The sequence below is a fragment of the Xylocopa sonorina genome, chromosome 10 (assembly GCF_050948175.1).
Source record: "Xylocopa sonorina isolate GNS202 chromosome 10, iyXylSono1_principal, whole genome shotgun sequence".
In the NCBI taxonomy this organism is placed as follows: domain Eukaryota; kingdom Metazoa; phylum Arthropoda; class Insecta; order Hymenoptera; family Apidae; genus Xylocopa; species Xylocopa sonorina.
In genome coordinates this window covers 8,357,090-8,373,827 of record NC_135202.1, presented here as the reverse complement: position 1 = coordinate 8,373,827, position 16,738 = coordinate 8,357,090, and the positions used below count along the sequence as shown (strand labels likewise).

At 46.4% G+C, this 16,738-nt stretch overlaps 1 protein-coding gene across 13 annotated transcripts in view; it reads right to left on the bottom strand.

The window, feature by feature from the left end:
- The window catches only part of Bru3 (CUGBP Elav-like family member bruno 3), a 570,754-nt gene that overhangs the window by 12,538 nt on the left and 541,478 nt on the right, over positions 1-16,738 (bottom strand). For 12 of the 13 annotated variants that reach the window (XM_076903212.1, XM_076903213.1, XM_076903215.1 and 9 more), the window contains 3 exons: positions 12,157-12,236; positions 1,650-1,793; positions 1,149-1,287 (listed from right to left, as the gene is read on the bottom strand). In XM_076903212.1, coding sequence (XP_076759327.1) covers positions 1,149-1,287; positions 1,650-1,793; positions 12,157-12,236 — 363 coding nt within the window. The remainder of the gene's footprint in view (positions 1-1,148; positions 1,288-1,649; positions 1,794-12,156; positions 12,237-16,738) is intronic. The other variant, XM_076903214.1, reaches the window with a different exon arrangement.

The window sequence follows — 16,738 nt, the reverse complement described above, 5'->3', positions numbered from 1 at the left end:
GCGTTTGTTGGTGGTATAGTTTGCAGAGGTCCACGGAGGGATTTAGATGTTCGCGTGCGTTTTAAGCTGATAAGATCGTCGCTTAGTTCCTTTTTCGAGTATAATTCGAATTCGTACTCACGCGTATCAATGTACAAGGATAACGATAAACTCAGTTAATCGTGTTTCTGAATACTTGAGCGCTGATACGAACCAACGGGAACGGTAATTACTTAAACGCATTCGATTCGAAGTTTTCAGCGCGCAACGGTAATCGTCGCGTAACGAACGCGTTCATCCGCGACGGCTGTCGAAACAATTTCACGCGGACCCGTTGAACCTCTTCGCGAGAGGTAAATCTACTTACGCGAATCACCCGGCACGCGTGAAAAGCCCGTAACGTCAGCCGCGGTGACATCGTTCCTCGAAGGAGGCGAAGCACGCGAAGCGCGCTGGGTAATCCGCGGGACAGGCGGGAGAGCACCGGCGAGGAAATAAAATATTATTCCCCTATCAAACGGTATTACCATTCGCTTGACGAAACTCGACGTATACGCGAACCGTGGCGGTTGCGAGAGCCGATTTCCGCGCTCACTTCGCTTGTCTATAACGCTTCGCGCTCCACTCCTGCGCGCTCGTTGGCGAACGGTAGCGACCGTGAGGGCGGAAGACGGTTGCCTCCGTGGAGAAGGGACTGCCGCTACTTTAGCTTCTCCACCTTCCCGTTCGCCGAGCATTCGATAAAGTTTCGCGGCACTGGCAATATCTTTCGCTCGAGTCACGCTCGGTAAAAATGTTGTATTGATTTACGAGCCGGTTATAAGGCAACGGACTGTACGTTCCCTCTACTGCGGGATCCGTGGTGAGTATAAACGAGAACGTTGGATGAGGAGGGTGGAGGATAAAGAAAATGTCTCGTTTTTGGTAAAACTGAGAGAAATTTTGTAACGAAGCACGCGCACGTAGATGCGTGTACCTTTGTTGTTTTTTAGATTGTATTTTGTAAATGGGAATTAATTCGAAACGCTGTAGTTGTCGTTTGTCGCGTGGCATGAGAGACGAGTGTTCGCGACGCGTTTCGTTGAATTAGATCGCGCGTAGGCGATGTTAATGGCGCGGTATTTGAGATACCACGGTCGTTGGTATGCCGTGGGAAGGAAAAAACGTACCGGAAGTCGGTGGAACGACGGGGTTTGGCATGCCGTTTAACGCGTGCGGCAATTGTCCTGCGCTCACGTGTGCTAATGCCGCCATTGGATTGATATACGTTCCTTGTGCTGTCGCAGCAGCCATGAGAGCTGCTTGCTGCTGTAAGTAGAATATTTATATCGAAAATATATTCAACAGGCTGCGTTCCGCGTGAATGGATCGGTGAATTTTCACTCGAGCGATATGCATACATAATATGAGAACGATTGATTCGTATGAATACGAGAGATACATTGAATTAAATGTGCATGCAATTGATAATGTTGATAACGAATTCTCTTGGTAGAGCAATTCCGTGGAAAATTAATTTGATCGTCGCAACGTGACGTAAGAGGATGGCGTCGAGCGTCGCCGATCGTTTCTAACAAGGTGGAAACAATTACAGGTTGTGATTCGCGGTAACGAGAATAACCAGACGGCATTGTGGTAACGCGAGAATCATTAACGGTAATGCAACCCACCTGAGCATAAGCGCCGTAAGCGCCGAACTGATTAAAGACGAAAGGGTTAAGGAGGCTCATGTTCCCGGCCATTTGCTGCATGCGTCTTAGTTGTCTCTCTTTCTCAGTATCTGCGAACTTTACCACTAAGCTGGATGACGCACCCTGAAACAAATCATTTCTATTTTAGTTATTTCACATAACAACTGTCTGCTAAACATCACATTAATCCATTTGAGATCATTATTGTCTTTAACCCTTCGCACTAGGATATGGTCTCTGAGGAAGATCGCAACGTACGTGCATCGAAGCGTACACAGTGCGTTTCTCGTCTCGAACGAGTTAACACTCTGTCGCATACTCTCGATCTTTCGTTCAAGCTCAAATCTCGATCGCGAATCGAAGAGTGCAAGCAACAGATCGATTATGGAAGGCTGGCGTTAAGTAGCTGTTACGCGATTAAGTCGCTCGCGATGTAAATTGCCGTGGTATGACAAGCGAGTCTGAAACGCGGGATCAAATACTCCTGTCAGACGTGCCGGTTCGTAATTTCCACGAGACGAAGGCGGCGCTGTAGCGAAGGGGATTACCCTCGCCGTCGCAAAGCCGCATAATTTTCTAGGACCGCGCATTTTCTCCGTGACTGAGCGCGCGCGCACGCGCTCCTCTTCATCCCCTATGAATTTATAACGCGTAGAAAATTTCGTATTAACGCCACTTCGACAGTGGACGCGATCATCGACGAAACTTGTCACCTTCTTTCTCTGCGTCGAACTCATTGTGAATTTGCTACTTTGTCAGCTCGCTTGTTACCATTAAAAGGGGTGGTGGTTAATTGTACTCGAATTTCCTCTTTATCGATCTTTCGCAGATTTCTCGATAGAGAGGAACGTCTTCCTTTCGAGAAAGTTATGAGGATGCGGAAGGTGATGACGTTCTCGCTACGTCTAAAATATAAATGGAAAGGCAACAGGTGGTCAGTGGCCATTGTGGCTGCGGAGAAAAGCTCAGCTTTCGAGCTTCCAGTGATATATTATATTCACGTCATCAATGCAAATGCTGGGCGTGTCTGAGTTTATAGAACGGCAGTAATACTGTAACCCGTTGACACGGTTGTTCAGACTCCCATTTCGTGTCGCAAGATTTTGCATAGTATATATACACCTCCACAAATCATAGAGAATATGCGTTTCTTCTTTTTTAAAGATCTACCAGTTAATTCATAGAAATCAAATCTCCCCAACTTCGAATAGTATATTCGATCTTTTTTTTCTAAATTAATTGAAAAAAATGAGCGTACATGGAAAAGGAAGAGAAAATCCTTGTACTCGGCTGCCAGAATGGTAATATTAATACCGTCCGGCCACTTGATCATAAAGCTTTGATCGCAAGTTCAAAGGGATGATTTTAAAATGGTGTAAATTGTACGTGACGAACGGGCGTGCCTCGTTTGTATGTTTAAAGCCGTGCCAATGCCTGGCCTTGCATTAAAGAGATACGCGATAATACGCGTGTGATGCATTCACACACGGACAGGCGGCGCAGCGTGAAAAGGATGATCCAGGAATTGATTGCGTCGATCGGCCGCGCATTTATAACCAGAGACGATTTTCCGCCGAGTATCGCCGATACTGACCAATTCTATAGCGGACATTGTGCGAGATATAAAACGCCCTTTTGCTTTCATTATATTTCTGTCGACCGTTTTCGGCTGCCGTTATCAAAGGCACGAGCGCGCAGGGATTCGAAATTTCGTACAACCTTTTAACTGTACGTTTTTTAAGTCTCCCATACACAGAATCGTCAGATACCAGCGATAAAACGAGGCCCCATAAAAATTTATCGATTCGATGGGACGATTTTTTTTTATGAGAAATATTAAATGTTTTCTTTTATATTATTCGACAGTGTCGTTTTTTTTTTTTATATACGATCCTTTAAAAAATAACAGAATTTGAGATTAAAGACTCTTGGTCACGTGTGTGAGACTCGAATATAGTCGATGACCCGCGAATTCGGTTCAAGAAGGGCTAAACGAAGAGCAAGAGAACACATGTGGCTCGCGATTATTAAAAGTTTCGTTTACAACCGAGTTGAATAGAGCCAAAACGCGCGTGTAACCACGATGTTTCAAGGAAACCGACCATAGTTTACAAGGCATAAAAGTTACGCGGAGTTCATGGCTGGATACAAGTTTCCACATTACTGTAACTAATATCGAGGATATCCGCGATACTCGTACGTATCGGTTCCCTTTTCGTACCCGTAAAACTCTAAAACAGATATATAATAATCCTCCATTTCCTTCGTACTCGTTACAAAAATGTAAAAACAAAAAACCTGTTCGAAAAACACTATAATAAGTCGACCAGAAAATTTGTAGGGCGAAAATATTTGGTGTGGTACCTCCGCAAGGGTTGGCAAAAATATCGCCAAGCTGGAGAACGACCGTGAAAAGAGCGAACGCTGTCGAAGCTGAGGACGAAGGGGCGAACAGACGATATTTAGCATTCCCTCTACGAGCGTGTGGAACGATTCGTCATGTGCGGCGAGGGAATGATCGTTTGCGAGGAAAATAACTTCTCCGCCCGTCGACGTAACCTCGAAGCGTCGAAGGGCTGCTCTTCGCGCAGCGATGGCTGACTAAAGTCGAGGTCTCGTCGGCGCGCGACATTCGCAGGGGCGCGCGCGTTACGCGTGCACGGAGATCGATGTGCAGGAGACGAGAGACGGTTCGACGAGGGGGTAAGAAGGGTGCCGTGCTCGCATCGGAGCCTGGTAAAGCCGATGCCTCATTATTGGGGGATTACGGTTCATTAATTCCGATCCAACGTTCTGAAACTACACGCGAAAAGAAAAAGCCACCCTGGAGCGATATCGCGAGAAGGTGAACGGCTCGTGCTTCCATTTCGCGGCTCGTTATGTTTGTACACTTTACCGTTTAGGTCGGCCCCTTTAAAATCCCGCGGCACAAAAGCACAGTCTCATTATAGTCGCGAGCATAAAGTGTTCGTTACGTCGCGCTCGCGTAGCTCTCTCCACCTTTGTGCGTTGAAACAGTCCTCCCGGGCTTCTGTAACATTAAATCGCCGGAAACGAATGGAACGGTGCTTCTGACTCTTTCAATAATCCCGCCCGGGAACGCTTGCACGCGGCTTCCTTCGTCCGTTCTCATTGACGTCGCGAGCTTTACAAATGTTTCCTTTCGTTAGAGACATTAACGTTGTTTACAAGAAGATTTTTGTAAAACCATAAAAGGGTACAGATAATGCGTGGTATATTCCGGATACTAAATAATACAACGATCGTGGAGAAAAATTGTTTGATCCATGTTACGTGGACAAATTCTTGGAAATAATAAATTCTAAGTTATTGAATCGAAGACCGTTGGCAAAAGAATTCTTTGACCATTAATAAATGCACCTTGCAATGTAACGATAGAATCTGAACGTTATTGATAATTATAAAAATGATCGCTTGATAAAATTTGCAAGCAACGCACGACTGATTTAATTGGATATTCTCTGGAAATATCCACTGGTCGATTGACAAGTTTCACGCGGTGGAAAAAAATCCACGGCCCCCTTTGAGCGCGGTCGAATCTCTGAAAGTAGAGGGTTCGACTCGCAGAGCCACGATATTGCAGCGGACTTGGAAACGGAATGAAGCAATTACCTACTGATTGGAGGTTCTCCCGTTAGCTGCACCATCACACTTGCCAATTCGCCAGCTGGTAATTTCAATAGATACAACTGACACCGCAAGACCGGCCGGAACGCCGATTGCCTCTTGTCCGCATGATTCTCTGTCGGGGCCAGAAATGGAGGAATAGATCCAAACTACCGAATTCACGGCTGCATTCTAAATTGCGAGCATTATACTTCGGTCGGACGCGAAAAAATCTGCCTGCGACGAAGAGATTCTGACCCAGCGTCGTCTGGCGCGATTGCAACCCGTTTTAAACTAATTCTATGCTCGCAAATTGTGTTTCGAGAGCTTCGAAAAATTCCTGTCGTTTTCCAGACAAGGCTGCTGTCGAATAAAAACGAATAAAAGAAAATAAGCATAGGAGAAGACCGAGGAGAGATGTCCAGATTAGTAGACGTCGATATCACTTTCTGCGTTTAAAGCCCGTCAAGGATATTTTGATAGGAGGGGTGTCGTAAGTACGAGGGTGGTCCCATAAATTTGAAGGGCAATCAATTTAAGGAGACGTAAATCCTATCCGGAACGATTTAATCTTTACCGGTTGGAAGGTAGGCGTAATAATTGCGCTTCGAGTCACGTCACGGTCAACGTTACACTCGAACCAGAGTATCGATTCTCTATTTTTAAGCTGAAACCTCGCTGGCACCGTGGTCTTAATTCGGTTCGATTTAAATTTAATCACGGTAATAGCGATATTAAGAACCGGTGTTTAAGAAGAACCGTCCATTAGGGGAGGACGGAATCGCATCGAGGGATCTCTATGTCTCACGCTTGATCGCGTTTCTTTCTCTCCTTTCTTACTTTCCTCGCCCACGGGACCACCGCGGCCACCCTCGCCACCCCCTACCTGCTCCGGATAGAAAAGACTCGCCAAACAAGTAACAGTTGTACAGGAGATAAAAGCAATGCAATTACGAGGCCGCCGAGGGAATTACTCAGAGAATGTCTTTAATTAAATGTTGGTAGCCGTTTCCGAGCCTCCGTTAATGCAGAGACAATTTCCTTCCATCCACTTTTCGCTCGTTTCCTCCGAGGAGAAAGGCACATCCGTCGAGGTTCGAGCAGGCTGCCCCTCGCCGCCATTGATATCGCGTCCATCTACCAGACCGGGCTTCCTACCTCTCTCATTGTCGGTTTAACGAGCATGTCAAACTTCGCGTACCCGATTGTTCTCGATATTGTTTAGAAACTTGTCCTTCGTGGAACCGATTTTCCACGCTATTTCTTCGATATTTGTTTTATAAATTACGATTTTATGGCTAATAAAAATTGACGATGGCGAAGAGGTATGTATAAATGTTTAAATCGAGAAGACACGTGGCGTTTTATCCAACATCCACGTATTGTTTCAACGACAATCAATTTCCTCCTCGCGAGAGGGGGTGCAGTTCGAGGAACGAAGCTCGCGAGGAACAAGACGTTCGTTTAAATTCGTCCGGGCGCGTTCCAGAGTGGAAAAATAGCAGTGGGGGTCTTTTTATTCGGAGCACTTAATTTCCGAGGCCGGCGGCGGCGGCTGGGGCAAATAAAAACGCGGCGGAAGCGTTACGTAAAATTCGTACACTGAAAACGAGCGGCGTTACGTTCTGGCACGTTTTAAGGTAGCGGGCGCGGTAGCAAAACACTTCTTCCGTAGGTTTGCTTTTATTACGAGACATTTCAGGAGTTCGCAGAGCGACGGGGCGAAGGCGCGGAGCGTGTCGCGAGGCGTGACAAGAAATGTCACACGCTTCGGAAGGCATAACTGCGCGCGGGGCCGGCTCGCCCCCGCATTCCAACCGGTGACACGTACCGCGAGCGAGGGGTTGCCGCGAGCCTCGCAGAAATATTGAGCCCCCAGGAGAAATATTGCCCGTTGCGTGACGCGCGAACACCCTGTCAATTCGAGTAGAGCAAACCGCATTATACGGCTCGATGAGCCTGCAGAAAAAAAAAGGAGAAAAAAATAAAAATGACCCGGGGAATTTCTGCGCCGCGGCTGGCAATTTTTCACGCTAATAACCCCTTGGTTTAATGATCGATCAGTTGATGCCGCGCTATGATTTCGAAATTTACCCGGCCCCCCGACGCGACGACCAGAATCCCCCAGAGAAATATTGTTCCTCTGACTATAATATAGATGTAAATGCGACCCTCTCTGCCACCCACCACCGCCAATTTTGACAAGGATACGAATGATTTCCGAAACATTGCTTCCAAATTACTTCTTTACCGCGGTATTATTTAAATTTCCGAACGCCTGTCGCGCTGTTCGACGAACGTTGTCGATGTACTGGGTGATTAATATAATCAGTGAAAATTGTGTCAATTAATAATACTTAGTTAATGGTGTTCCGTGAACGCAGTGTTTGTTCGAGCAACGTGAATCCAATCTGAGAAACGTTTATGGAACTCGAGTCGTATAAACGAAGCACGAAACTTTTTTCTCCATCAGAGATATTAACAATAGTCGCAGAGATACTTGAGAAACGATATCTGCCGATGCATTACGATCGACTCGAGGATAATTCCTGATATACGATCTTAACGTCGAGTATAAATAACGATCTCGCGTTTATAGACGGGGAGCTGAAGAAATAAAAACTGTTTCAGTGCTATGTTTAACTTACACGTCGCGTACTTTTGGCTACACGCGCTATAATTTCAACTGAAAATTATCGCTGCTATAAAAACCATGGTCACGACGCTATAAAAGTTAGTTTCATTTACCTCCGTTTACATTTATCCCACGAAATCTCTGTTAAGATTCACGCGTTTCGACGCGATGTCAGGCAAGTTTTTTCACGGTTTTCCGTAGATCCTTCATCGATGAGCATTCGAAGGGTATTCGAACGTTTCTGTTCGCCTCTGCGAGGTTTCTCTTCTTCGAGAGTAGCGATTCCGTCGTGGTAACGATATTAAACTCTGAAAACGGAGCTCAGGAAGAGGACCAAACTGCACGCAGGGATCGTGTAGACTCAAGAACAACATTGGATCCCGTATAAAATGTTTTCGTACGTTTAATCGTGTCTGATCGTCCTTGTGTAACCAAGCCATGCCTCGGTTCTCACGCGGAGGGGCGGGATTCAAAGCGAGCGAATCTTCGCCGCAAATTGATAACGCTGAATTGTAGATGAACCTCTGATAGAACTTCGAGAATCGTCGGATGATAAAGTATTAACCCTTTGCCCTCGAGAGAGCCGTTCTCGGTCGCCATCGCGGTTTGCGAGAACCCAATTTACACTTTTCCTTCGAAATCAGATTCATTTTCGCTCGAGCTAATTTCACTTCTGAAATATATTTTTTTTAAGCCCTCGAAACTTGAAACCACCATAAATACTGTTTACACTTTCACAGAAATTTTATCTAATTTTCCATACAAAGACAATTCGTATAACAAGATATATTTTTCTTTCGTTTTGTGCATTTATCTAGTAAATAGACGTTGGTTTTCAATGTTTCGTAGAGTTTACCAAAAAAAAAACTTGAACATTTTCAAAAAAAAACCACTCGAAATCCCAATTAACTCGTATTAAAATAACAAAAACTTTGAAGCGCTGTATCTCCGAAGATAATAACTTATAGTCGACAAACTTGAGCTCGTTAGAAGCTGCGGAACCTCCCCTTGAAAATGGTCTTTGAATCATCTCGATCGGACTTCCGGTTCCCGAGATATCGTCGTGTGAAGAAAGGGGTAATTTTCGATCGGTTCCTATATCTGTCCTTTTTTGGAGGACTCGGACCTCTCGCTCGCTCCCAGACACACTGACCTACCGCAATCGTCTGGCGCGTGTCTGGTCAGTGCCAGACACCGTCTAGACGGTTTTTTTACTATTATTATCAGTGCGTACGCATTTCCTGGAAAAAAGTCTGGGTCAAGTCCATTCACAGACACGCCCCCCACCACGTCCCGCGCCCTAGTAAGAACGCGAAACTTTGAGCTCTCGTATCTCAGCAACGGATTGAGATATCGAGACGAAACAAAAACCGATTTCATTGGCGGAATTTTCTCTATTTTTCCAGGTGGTTTTGGCGACCAAATTTTTCGTTTTCTTCTCAGTGCTGTTTCATAACGTAGATGGGTACAAATACGCTTTACGTGTATACCGATGAAAGTTCGAATGATTATAAATGAAAAAACTCTTAATCAAGATACACGTTTGAGCAGAAAGTAAATAATTACATTGCGATAGAGATCCTTGGAATATAATGTTACACATGTGTGATGATGAAACGTAGGATGGCGACTGTGTGGCGACGTACGAGCGAGACGGGTTAATTTATCCTCGGGAGAAGAATTTTCTGGTTACCAGAGGGTTATCAAATTTTATTCCATTCTCTGAGAAACGAGTCTCGTAAGCTGGAAATGTCGCCGGACGTGAAAATTTCCAAGGGTAGACCATCGATTCGACAAGTTTCCCCGGCATCGCTGTTATTGTATTTTCCCGCGGCGGGGGCAGAGGAGGCGAAATGTTTCGAGGGAAGTATTTCGAACGGTACACAAGGAGATTCGAGAGAGAGAGAGAGAGAGAGAGAGGGCATAAGGTATACCGAAAACATTCTCGCGCAACAAGGACAAAGCTCGAGATTTTCCACTGCCGTCAGTTCCCTATATATATATCTGCCCTCGGCTCCTTCTCCAGCTCTATAGAGAGTCCTTGGAATGCTCCGGCGGATCCCTCATATCAGCGAGGCCCCGGCGCTATTCGCCCGTCCCTCGATTTAACAGGCCTTAATCATTACAAGGACCTTCCTCGAGTTGAACGTTTTCGTCCTACGACCGAATCAGATACCCTGTACTCTCGAGCATCCCACGATATACTATACGCGCGACGATATACGACATGCTACGCACCGTACCGTCTAACCACTTAATTGCTCATCCCCTGCGCAACCGACTCTCTCGAGCGCGTTCTATACTCGGATACTAAATAAGGAACATATTTCACTGATCCAATGCAAGCGTATCGATGGTTCCAGATAGAAGTATCCAACGTTCGCTCTTCATATTAGAATACTTTGCTATTAAAGTTACGTGTGTTTAATAAATTTGTTGTTGGCGTTGAGAAAAATTTAATAAACCGAACTAATCCTCTGTGCAACCTGACCCAATGGAAGCGTATCGATGGTTCCAGATAGAAGTATCCTATGCTCGTTCTTCGTATTAGAATACTTTGCTAGTGAAGTTACGCGTGTGTAATAAATTTGATATTGGTGGTGGGAAAAATTTAATAAATCGAACTAGTGTAAGCGATAACACGATTCGAAAGCCTCTTTAATGGATTAACATTGTCGAACGACGTCTTTAAAGTCCAAGGGCGGACGCCTCGTCTCGCGTGACGGGCCATCAGGTGCGCGCAACCGCCGAGCATCGGACGATCGGAAGTTTAATGCCCACGTAACATCAGCTTCCGGAGCACCTTTTTCGAAGCACCTCGTTCCGTTGATTACGAATGTTTCTACGGGATTAATAAATCCGGAATCGCCCTAATGGAACGGCAAACTGCGCGGCGGCCCCGCGGCGTCCTCCATTTTGGTACCCTCGAACCCGCTCGATGGGACGCGATGAAATCTCATAACGTTAGCGTCAAGATTTGCATAATTCTCAGCGATAATTAAGCGATCTGCATATTACGTTCCGCGCCATGTCAGCTTCTCTTTTAAGGGTAAATAGTCCCCGGCACGATCCTAAAGTTCCCCTTCTGCGACCACCGTTCCTCCGCGTATTTCCCTATTAGATTAGAGCGTTGTAACGAGTAATATTCACGTAACAGCCACGCATCTGTCTCCGCCTCGTACATCCACTGCTCGATTCTGTCACCGGTTTTCGTGCGAGCGAGACACACGCGAGACGCGAATCTCTCGTATTAGATTTGAAAACGAGCGTTGCCTTCTTCTAGTTTTAAAAAATATACGTGCGTAGATGGACTATTCCATGGTTCTCTTTTAGACTTCATTTTAAGTTAATTATTTATTAAACCTTTTATCGCGAGTAAACGTGTAATCGAACACGCGATACATCGATGAAATCGAGAGAGCAACTGCGGGACGGCAACAACGACGACAGCGGAAGAATTCTCTGTGGCCAAGTTCGGTAAGCGGCTTGGCGAACTTTCGCCAATCAGCAGATGGAATTCCGGGGCGAAACTCAACTGACAATTCAATTACAACTGGGAATTTCTGGTCCAACCCTAAGCTGAGAAAGTTTAGCGGTTTGACGGAGGCCACGGGAGATTCGACGACGATAGAGAAGGAGGTGACCCACGGTTCTCCAAGTGTTATGCAGATTTCTGTTTGGCCAGTCATTAGATTGCAGGTACGGGGTGTTTGCAGCCGCGACAGTCATTACTACGGCTGTCCGCCCCCGTACGATTTACTCGTCCCGTAGAACGGCCCTCCATGAATCCGTAACGCGCTCCCACTGTCATTTATATCATTTTCGATGCCACATCGCTGTCTTAGCCTTTCACGCGTTTGTTTCTGCCCGCGTGCTCATCCGTACAGTATAACTGATTACGCGTATAACACTTTGGAGATATTCGTTTGGTATAAACGTGGATGCAATGTTTCTATGTTGCGATCAGAGCTTCTTAAAAAAAATTATTTAATATTGTATTAATGCAAAGATATTTATTTTAGTTTGGAGATGTGGCGAAGTCCACGCTTGTCTTTTTAATTTAAAGAAAGCGATCTCTGCCAATACATCTTCCACTCAAAGAGACCACGCAATAATCGTCGTCAAGTGTTGTCATCGATTTCACAAAACTTCGAAGGCATTTTGCCGGGCGAATGGCTAACGCGATCGCGAAAAAAGAAGGTAAGATAAACAACAAGTACTTACCGGCATAGTTTGGCTACCGTGTAAGGTATTGATCGCTGCTAGCGCTTCTTGATGTGATGAAAGTTTCACGAATGCACAGCCTGAAATGAAAAAAAGCAGAGAGTCAGGTCAACCTTCGTCCCACATCCACGTTGATGGAAAATTTAACGAACCGTTACTCGCGTATAAGTTTCGATAATTGTATTGTACAGATTCCACGGTAATCGTTTCCATGGTCGAAGCGTTTCGCGCGGAATATTCCATACTTGGCGAAAAGGAGAATCGTTTCATCGCGAAGGAGGATTCGACAGGATAGGGGCGGGAAGGAGTTCCGTTTCCGCCATTGTCACAGAGTCGAGAGCATCTCCAACGGTGATGGAACGATTAATCGCCCCTGGTACCCGGTACGCGTGCTTATCGTTATAGTTAGATGGAGACGCGAAGACAAAGAACTCGAGGGTGCTTTGAAAAATTGACGCGCCAGTGGAGCGCAACGTGCACTTAATAAAAGATGTTTACCACGAACGAAGAAACGCTCCATTATGCCGGGGCGCCACTCCTGATTTCCAGCGATAACCGTGCGTGCTACGCCGACAGAACGGCCCTAAAAAGTTGCTCGCATCCGGGGCCATTTGCTAAGTAATCGGTTACGTTGCATTGTACTCGTTGGAATCCAATTCTCAAGTGGTATGACAACGATGACATGCTTATTTATCATTGAGAAAACGCTCGACGAACAATTATACACAGAAACATAACATCGTCCACAGCAATTCATAATAAGAAGATCAAAGATCTTAAACGTAACGAATTTTAATTAGATCGTATATTCTGATCGATGTTAAGGCTTATTTTGTATAAAAAGTATGCTCGCAGAAGATAAACCAGTGCATAGCCATCCATGGAGGACCTTCTCGCGAATTGATGAAATCATTTGCACAGCCTTGGGGTACCATCGAGCATAAGATTTCAATTTTATCGAACGCAAGATCCTCCGCTATTTAACCAACCGTTCCTATAGAGCTCGACGTGTTTTATGGAGGAATTCACGTCAAGAATGGGGAAGAATGTCCGAAATCGTAGATAAAAGCGATCCGAAGTGTAGGTGGGTGGATAAGATTTTCTCGCGATTCAACCCCTGTCGTTCGCCGACATCGCAAGAATTTGTCCGAGCTCCCGAGCTTGTTCTGGCCCATCCCGCCATACCTTCTTGTGCAAGCGAAATCTCCGACGGAGCTCTCGAAGACGATGCGCTCTTCAGATTTTCCTCCGCTGCCTCGAACCAGATGGTTGGTAAGGTCGCGCGGAAATAAAAGACTCGAATTTCTCGAAAGTTCACGTACCAACACCAGCGCACACGTGCACGCGAGCGTACCATATTCCCTGTTTCCCTTCTCACGCGTGTACATCCTCCGAATCGTTCTATCCGCGTGCGTGTACAAAATGTCCGTTCGACCCTGGAAGGAACTTCAACTCTATATCGCGCGATATTTTTGGCATTATTTATGGGTATCAAAAATTAAATTCACTTCTTGAAGTTGCTCCGGTTAATTCGAGCTCGTTATATATTTCACTTACTTCTAAATTTTTTTTATAACGCTTCCTATAGTTCTCATTATTAAGACACGAATACTCGATGAACGTGCAAAGTTGTTGCCCTCAAGAAATGAGGTCTGAGACATAATTCAGTTAGCCGAAGCCCTCGTTCCTTCGCGAACCATCTTCTATATTTTCCATCTACGTCGATAGCGTGTACACAGCCGCGGCACGAGTGCGTGCGCTGGTGCACGTGCACGTGGGTGTACGTGTGCCCGTTCGTCTGTTCCAGCGGCTCCTTCTCGCCGGCTCGAAAACTATGTTTGCCCCCTCGAACAACGGCGAACAACAAACACTGGACAAACCGCTCGGCTCTCTCTCCGTCGACGACGTTGTAGACTAGTTTTGTGGATCTCCCCGTTCCCGAGCCCTCCGTCGTCGACCCCTTCACGAGCCCTTCCCAGAGCCATCCGTTCCGCCGCCTCTGTCTTCCCTCGTTCGCCTGCGTGCCACCACAGCCACGGCTCGAACCAATCGATAACGCCTGCGAGACTTTCCACTCATATATTTGATTGCTCGGCAAACATGTCTAAGTTTATTCTACGGCCCCGCGCGCGCGCCCCCCTCCTGGTTCAACCCCCGACGGCCGCCGTCAGCCACCCCCGAGCCATCGCGTCGGAGGGCTAACGCGCGTCGCTCGCGCGAGACTTTCCGATACGCTCGAAACTCGACGACGAGCGAACTCTTTTTCCGTGGCGCCTCGCGCTTCGATACTCGCTCGATCTTATTAGAACAATGTGTGCTTCATGGCGGCTAGTTAAAGAGAGAGAGATAGTTTTTGGGTTTTTTAAATTGGTTCTTGGGTGAATTCTATGTAGGTGGAAATTGTTTATCTTAGGCTGAGTATCGCGAGTAGATGATTACGTGCGAAGAATTATTTATTAGGTATTTAAAAACCACTGACGATGTTACATTACCGCTACAGAAGGGAAAGGTTCACTTAAACGTTCCAATTAGTCGATATTCGGTTCTCCGCTGTTTCACGAGATGAAAGTTACCACGAGGGGCGCAAGTGTCCTCGAGTTCGTTCGCCAAGCGAACCGCTCGCGTCACTTTTCGGTGGTAGCGCTAGCCCTGAGAGTGCTGGACGGGGTTACAAGCGAATCGTTCGAGCATACGCTCGATAACCGCCGTTTGAGTCGCTGGCATGATATGCAGCTCGTGCGCTGACACTGGAAGCGGACCAAACGAATCAATTTCATTGATGAAGCCACTAAATCCGGCCGCGTTGAACACGGCTGCTCGTAATTGGTACAACGGTTGGTTTTGCAAAGCGCGTAGGCCGCGACTGCGTCGAAACTAGAAACGAACGCGGTGAAAAAAGAAAAAAAGGAGACACGAAAAACGGGTGAAAAAGACGAGAAAGCGCGTAAGTGTAAGCGCTGGTGTGCTTATTCAACGTACAAGAGAAATAGAGAGACAAAGAGAGCGTGCAGGAGAGGCGAAAGTAGAGGCAGGATAAGGGGCGGGATTAAAAACGCTGACAAAGTTACTAAACACTCGTGTGCTCAGCCCTTTTTATATTTTCGAGATGAAACCAGGGCGCGGGGGTAGGGGTAGGGGGGTGCGCTCGGGGAGAATGAGTAGAAAAAGGGTAAAAGGAGAAAGGACGGGCATCGAGGCTCTCCCGCGAGCCTCGAAAGCTGCCAGAGAGAAAGAGAGAGAGAGACGGAGATGCATAAATGCAAATGTAAACGTCGAGGGAAAAAGAGAGAGCGAAAGGGGAGAACATAGGTATAGTGGATGGCGGCAAACTAGGAATTCGGTATAAGAGATTTGCAGGTTCGCCGCAGGAAAGGGTTGAAAGAGAAAGAGAGGGAAGAAACAAGACATGTAAATCCGACGAGAGACTAAAAAAAAAGGAAGAAAAAAAAGATGAATATTGCGACCTTTACAATGCAGAGTGGACGAAGATGGACAAGGTTCGAGATGTCGCCTCTTCAATTTTTTTATGGAAGTAAATCCTCTCCTTTGTATGCCGTTCTCGTGAAGCGTAACACTTTCTGGGATAAAGAGTACTTTCGAAAGGAGCTTGAAATATTGTTTGCCTCCTGTGAAAGCACGGTTCCATCGTGAAAAAAATATTCCCCCCGCTCTGAGGCCAGGGCTACGTACAAACGGGCGTTCGTACACGAAATGAAATGCATAATGCCTTTTTGATCAGCTCGTGTACTCGATTAAAAATGGAGGCGAGTATTTATGCGCCTGGCTGTTAGGCCAGTACCCTCTGTTTTCCTCTCCTACGTTCGTTCCGTGCGTTTGTCGACGCGACTGCAATTTGTTCGTTGTAATAAAAAAAAATCGAGGCAAAATCTAACGAAAACTCCGGAAAATTGCGAATATGCCAACAAAAATCGATAACTCCTCTTCGATACGAGAATATACATTGCGCGTGTCGAGGTGGACGCAAATAAGATGCCATTGTAGAGCACAGTGAAACAAGCGTGAAGTAGAAGGCGAGACGGTAAACGTAACGCGGAGACAGAGAATGCCATTATAATGCGGGTACGAGCGAATCCCCCGAAGGGGCGCAGGAGGCGAGCAGGAAAAGAAGATGGAAGAAGACAAAGGGGTAGGACACGTACGAGGAGGAACGGGTCGTGACAACACCCGGAAAACGGCGTTGCCACGCTGTTATTACGAGAAGATAAATTTCCGACCGGAACGTCTCTTTTCTTTCCGCATTCCAAAAATATCGCTACGTCTCTCATTTCCGGTGCCACTCGTCCGAATTACATTCTACTTACGAGGCCCCTCGACATTCGTATCGCGGTGTCTAACCCCCCGCTGCCACCCTCCTGACGCATGGAAACTGGCATTATTTGCGGGGTAGAAAACGCAACGATCCCGTCTCACGTCCCCGAAACAGGTTGTTTGCACGAGAATCGTAGCGTGTTTGCTCGGAACGAGATCCAAATATCGGCGCCTCGTTGCGATATTGCGCGTGTGTTGTCGACGGGGATGCGAAATGGCGGCCGGTTGGAACTTGTCGAATCGCACGGTCGAA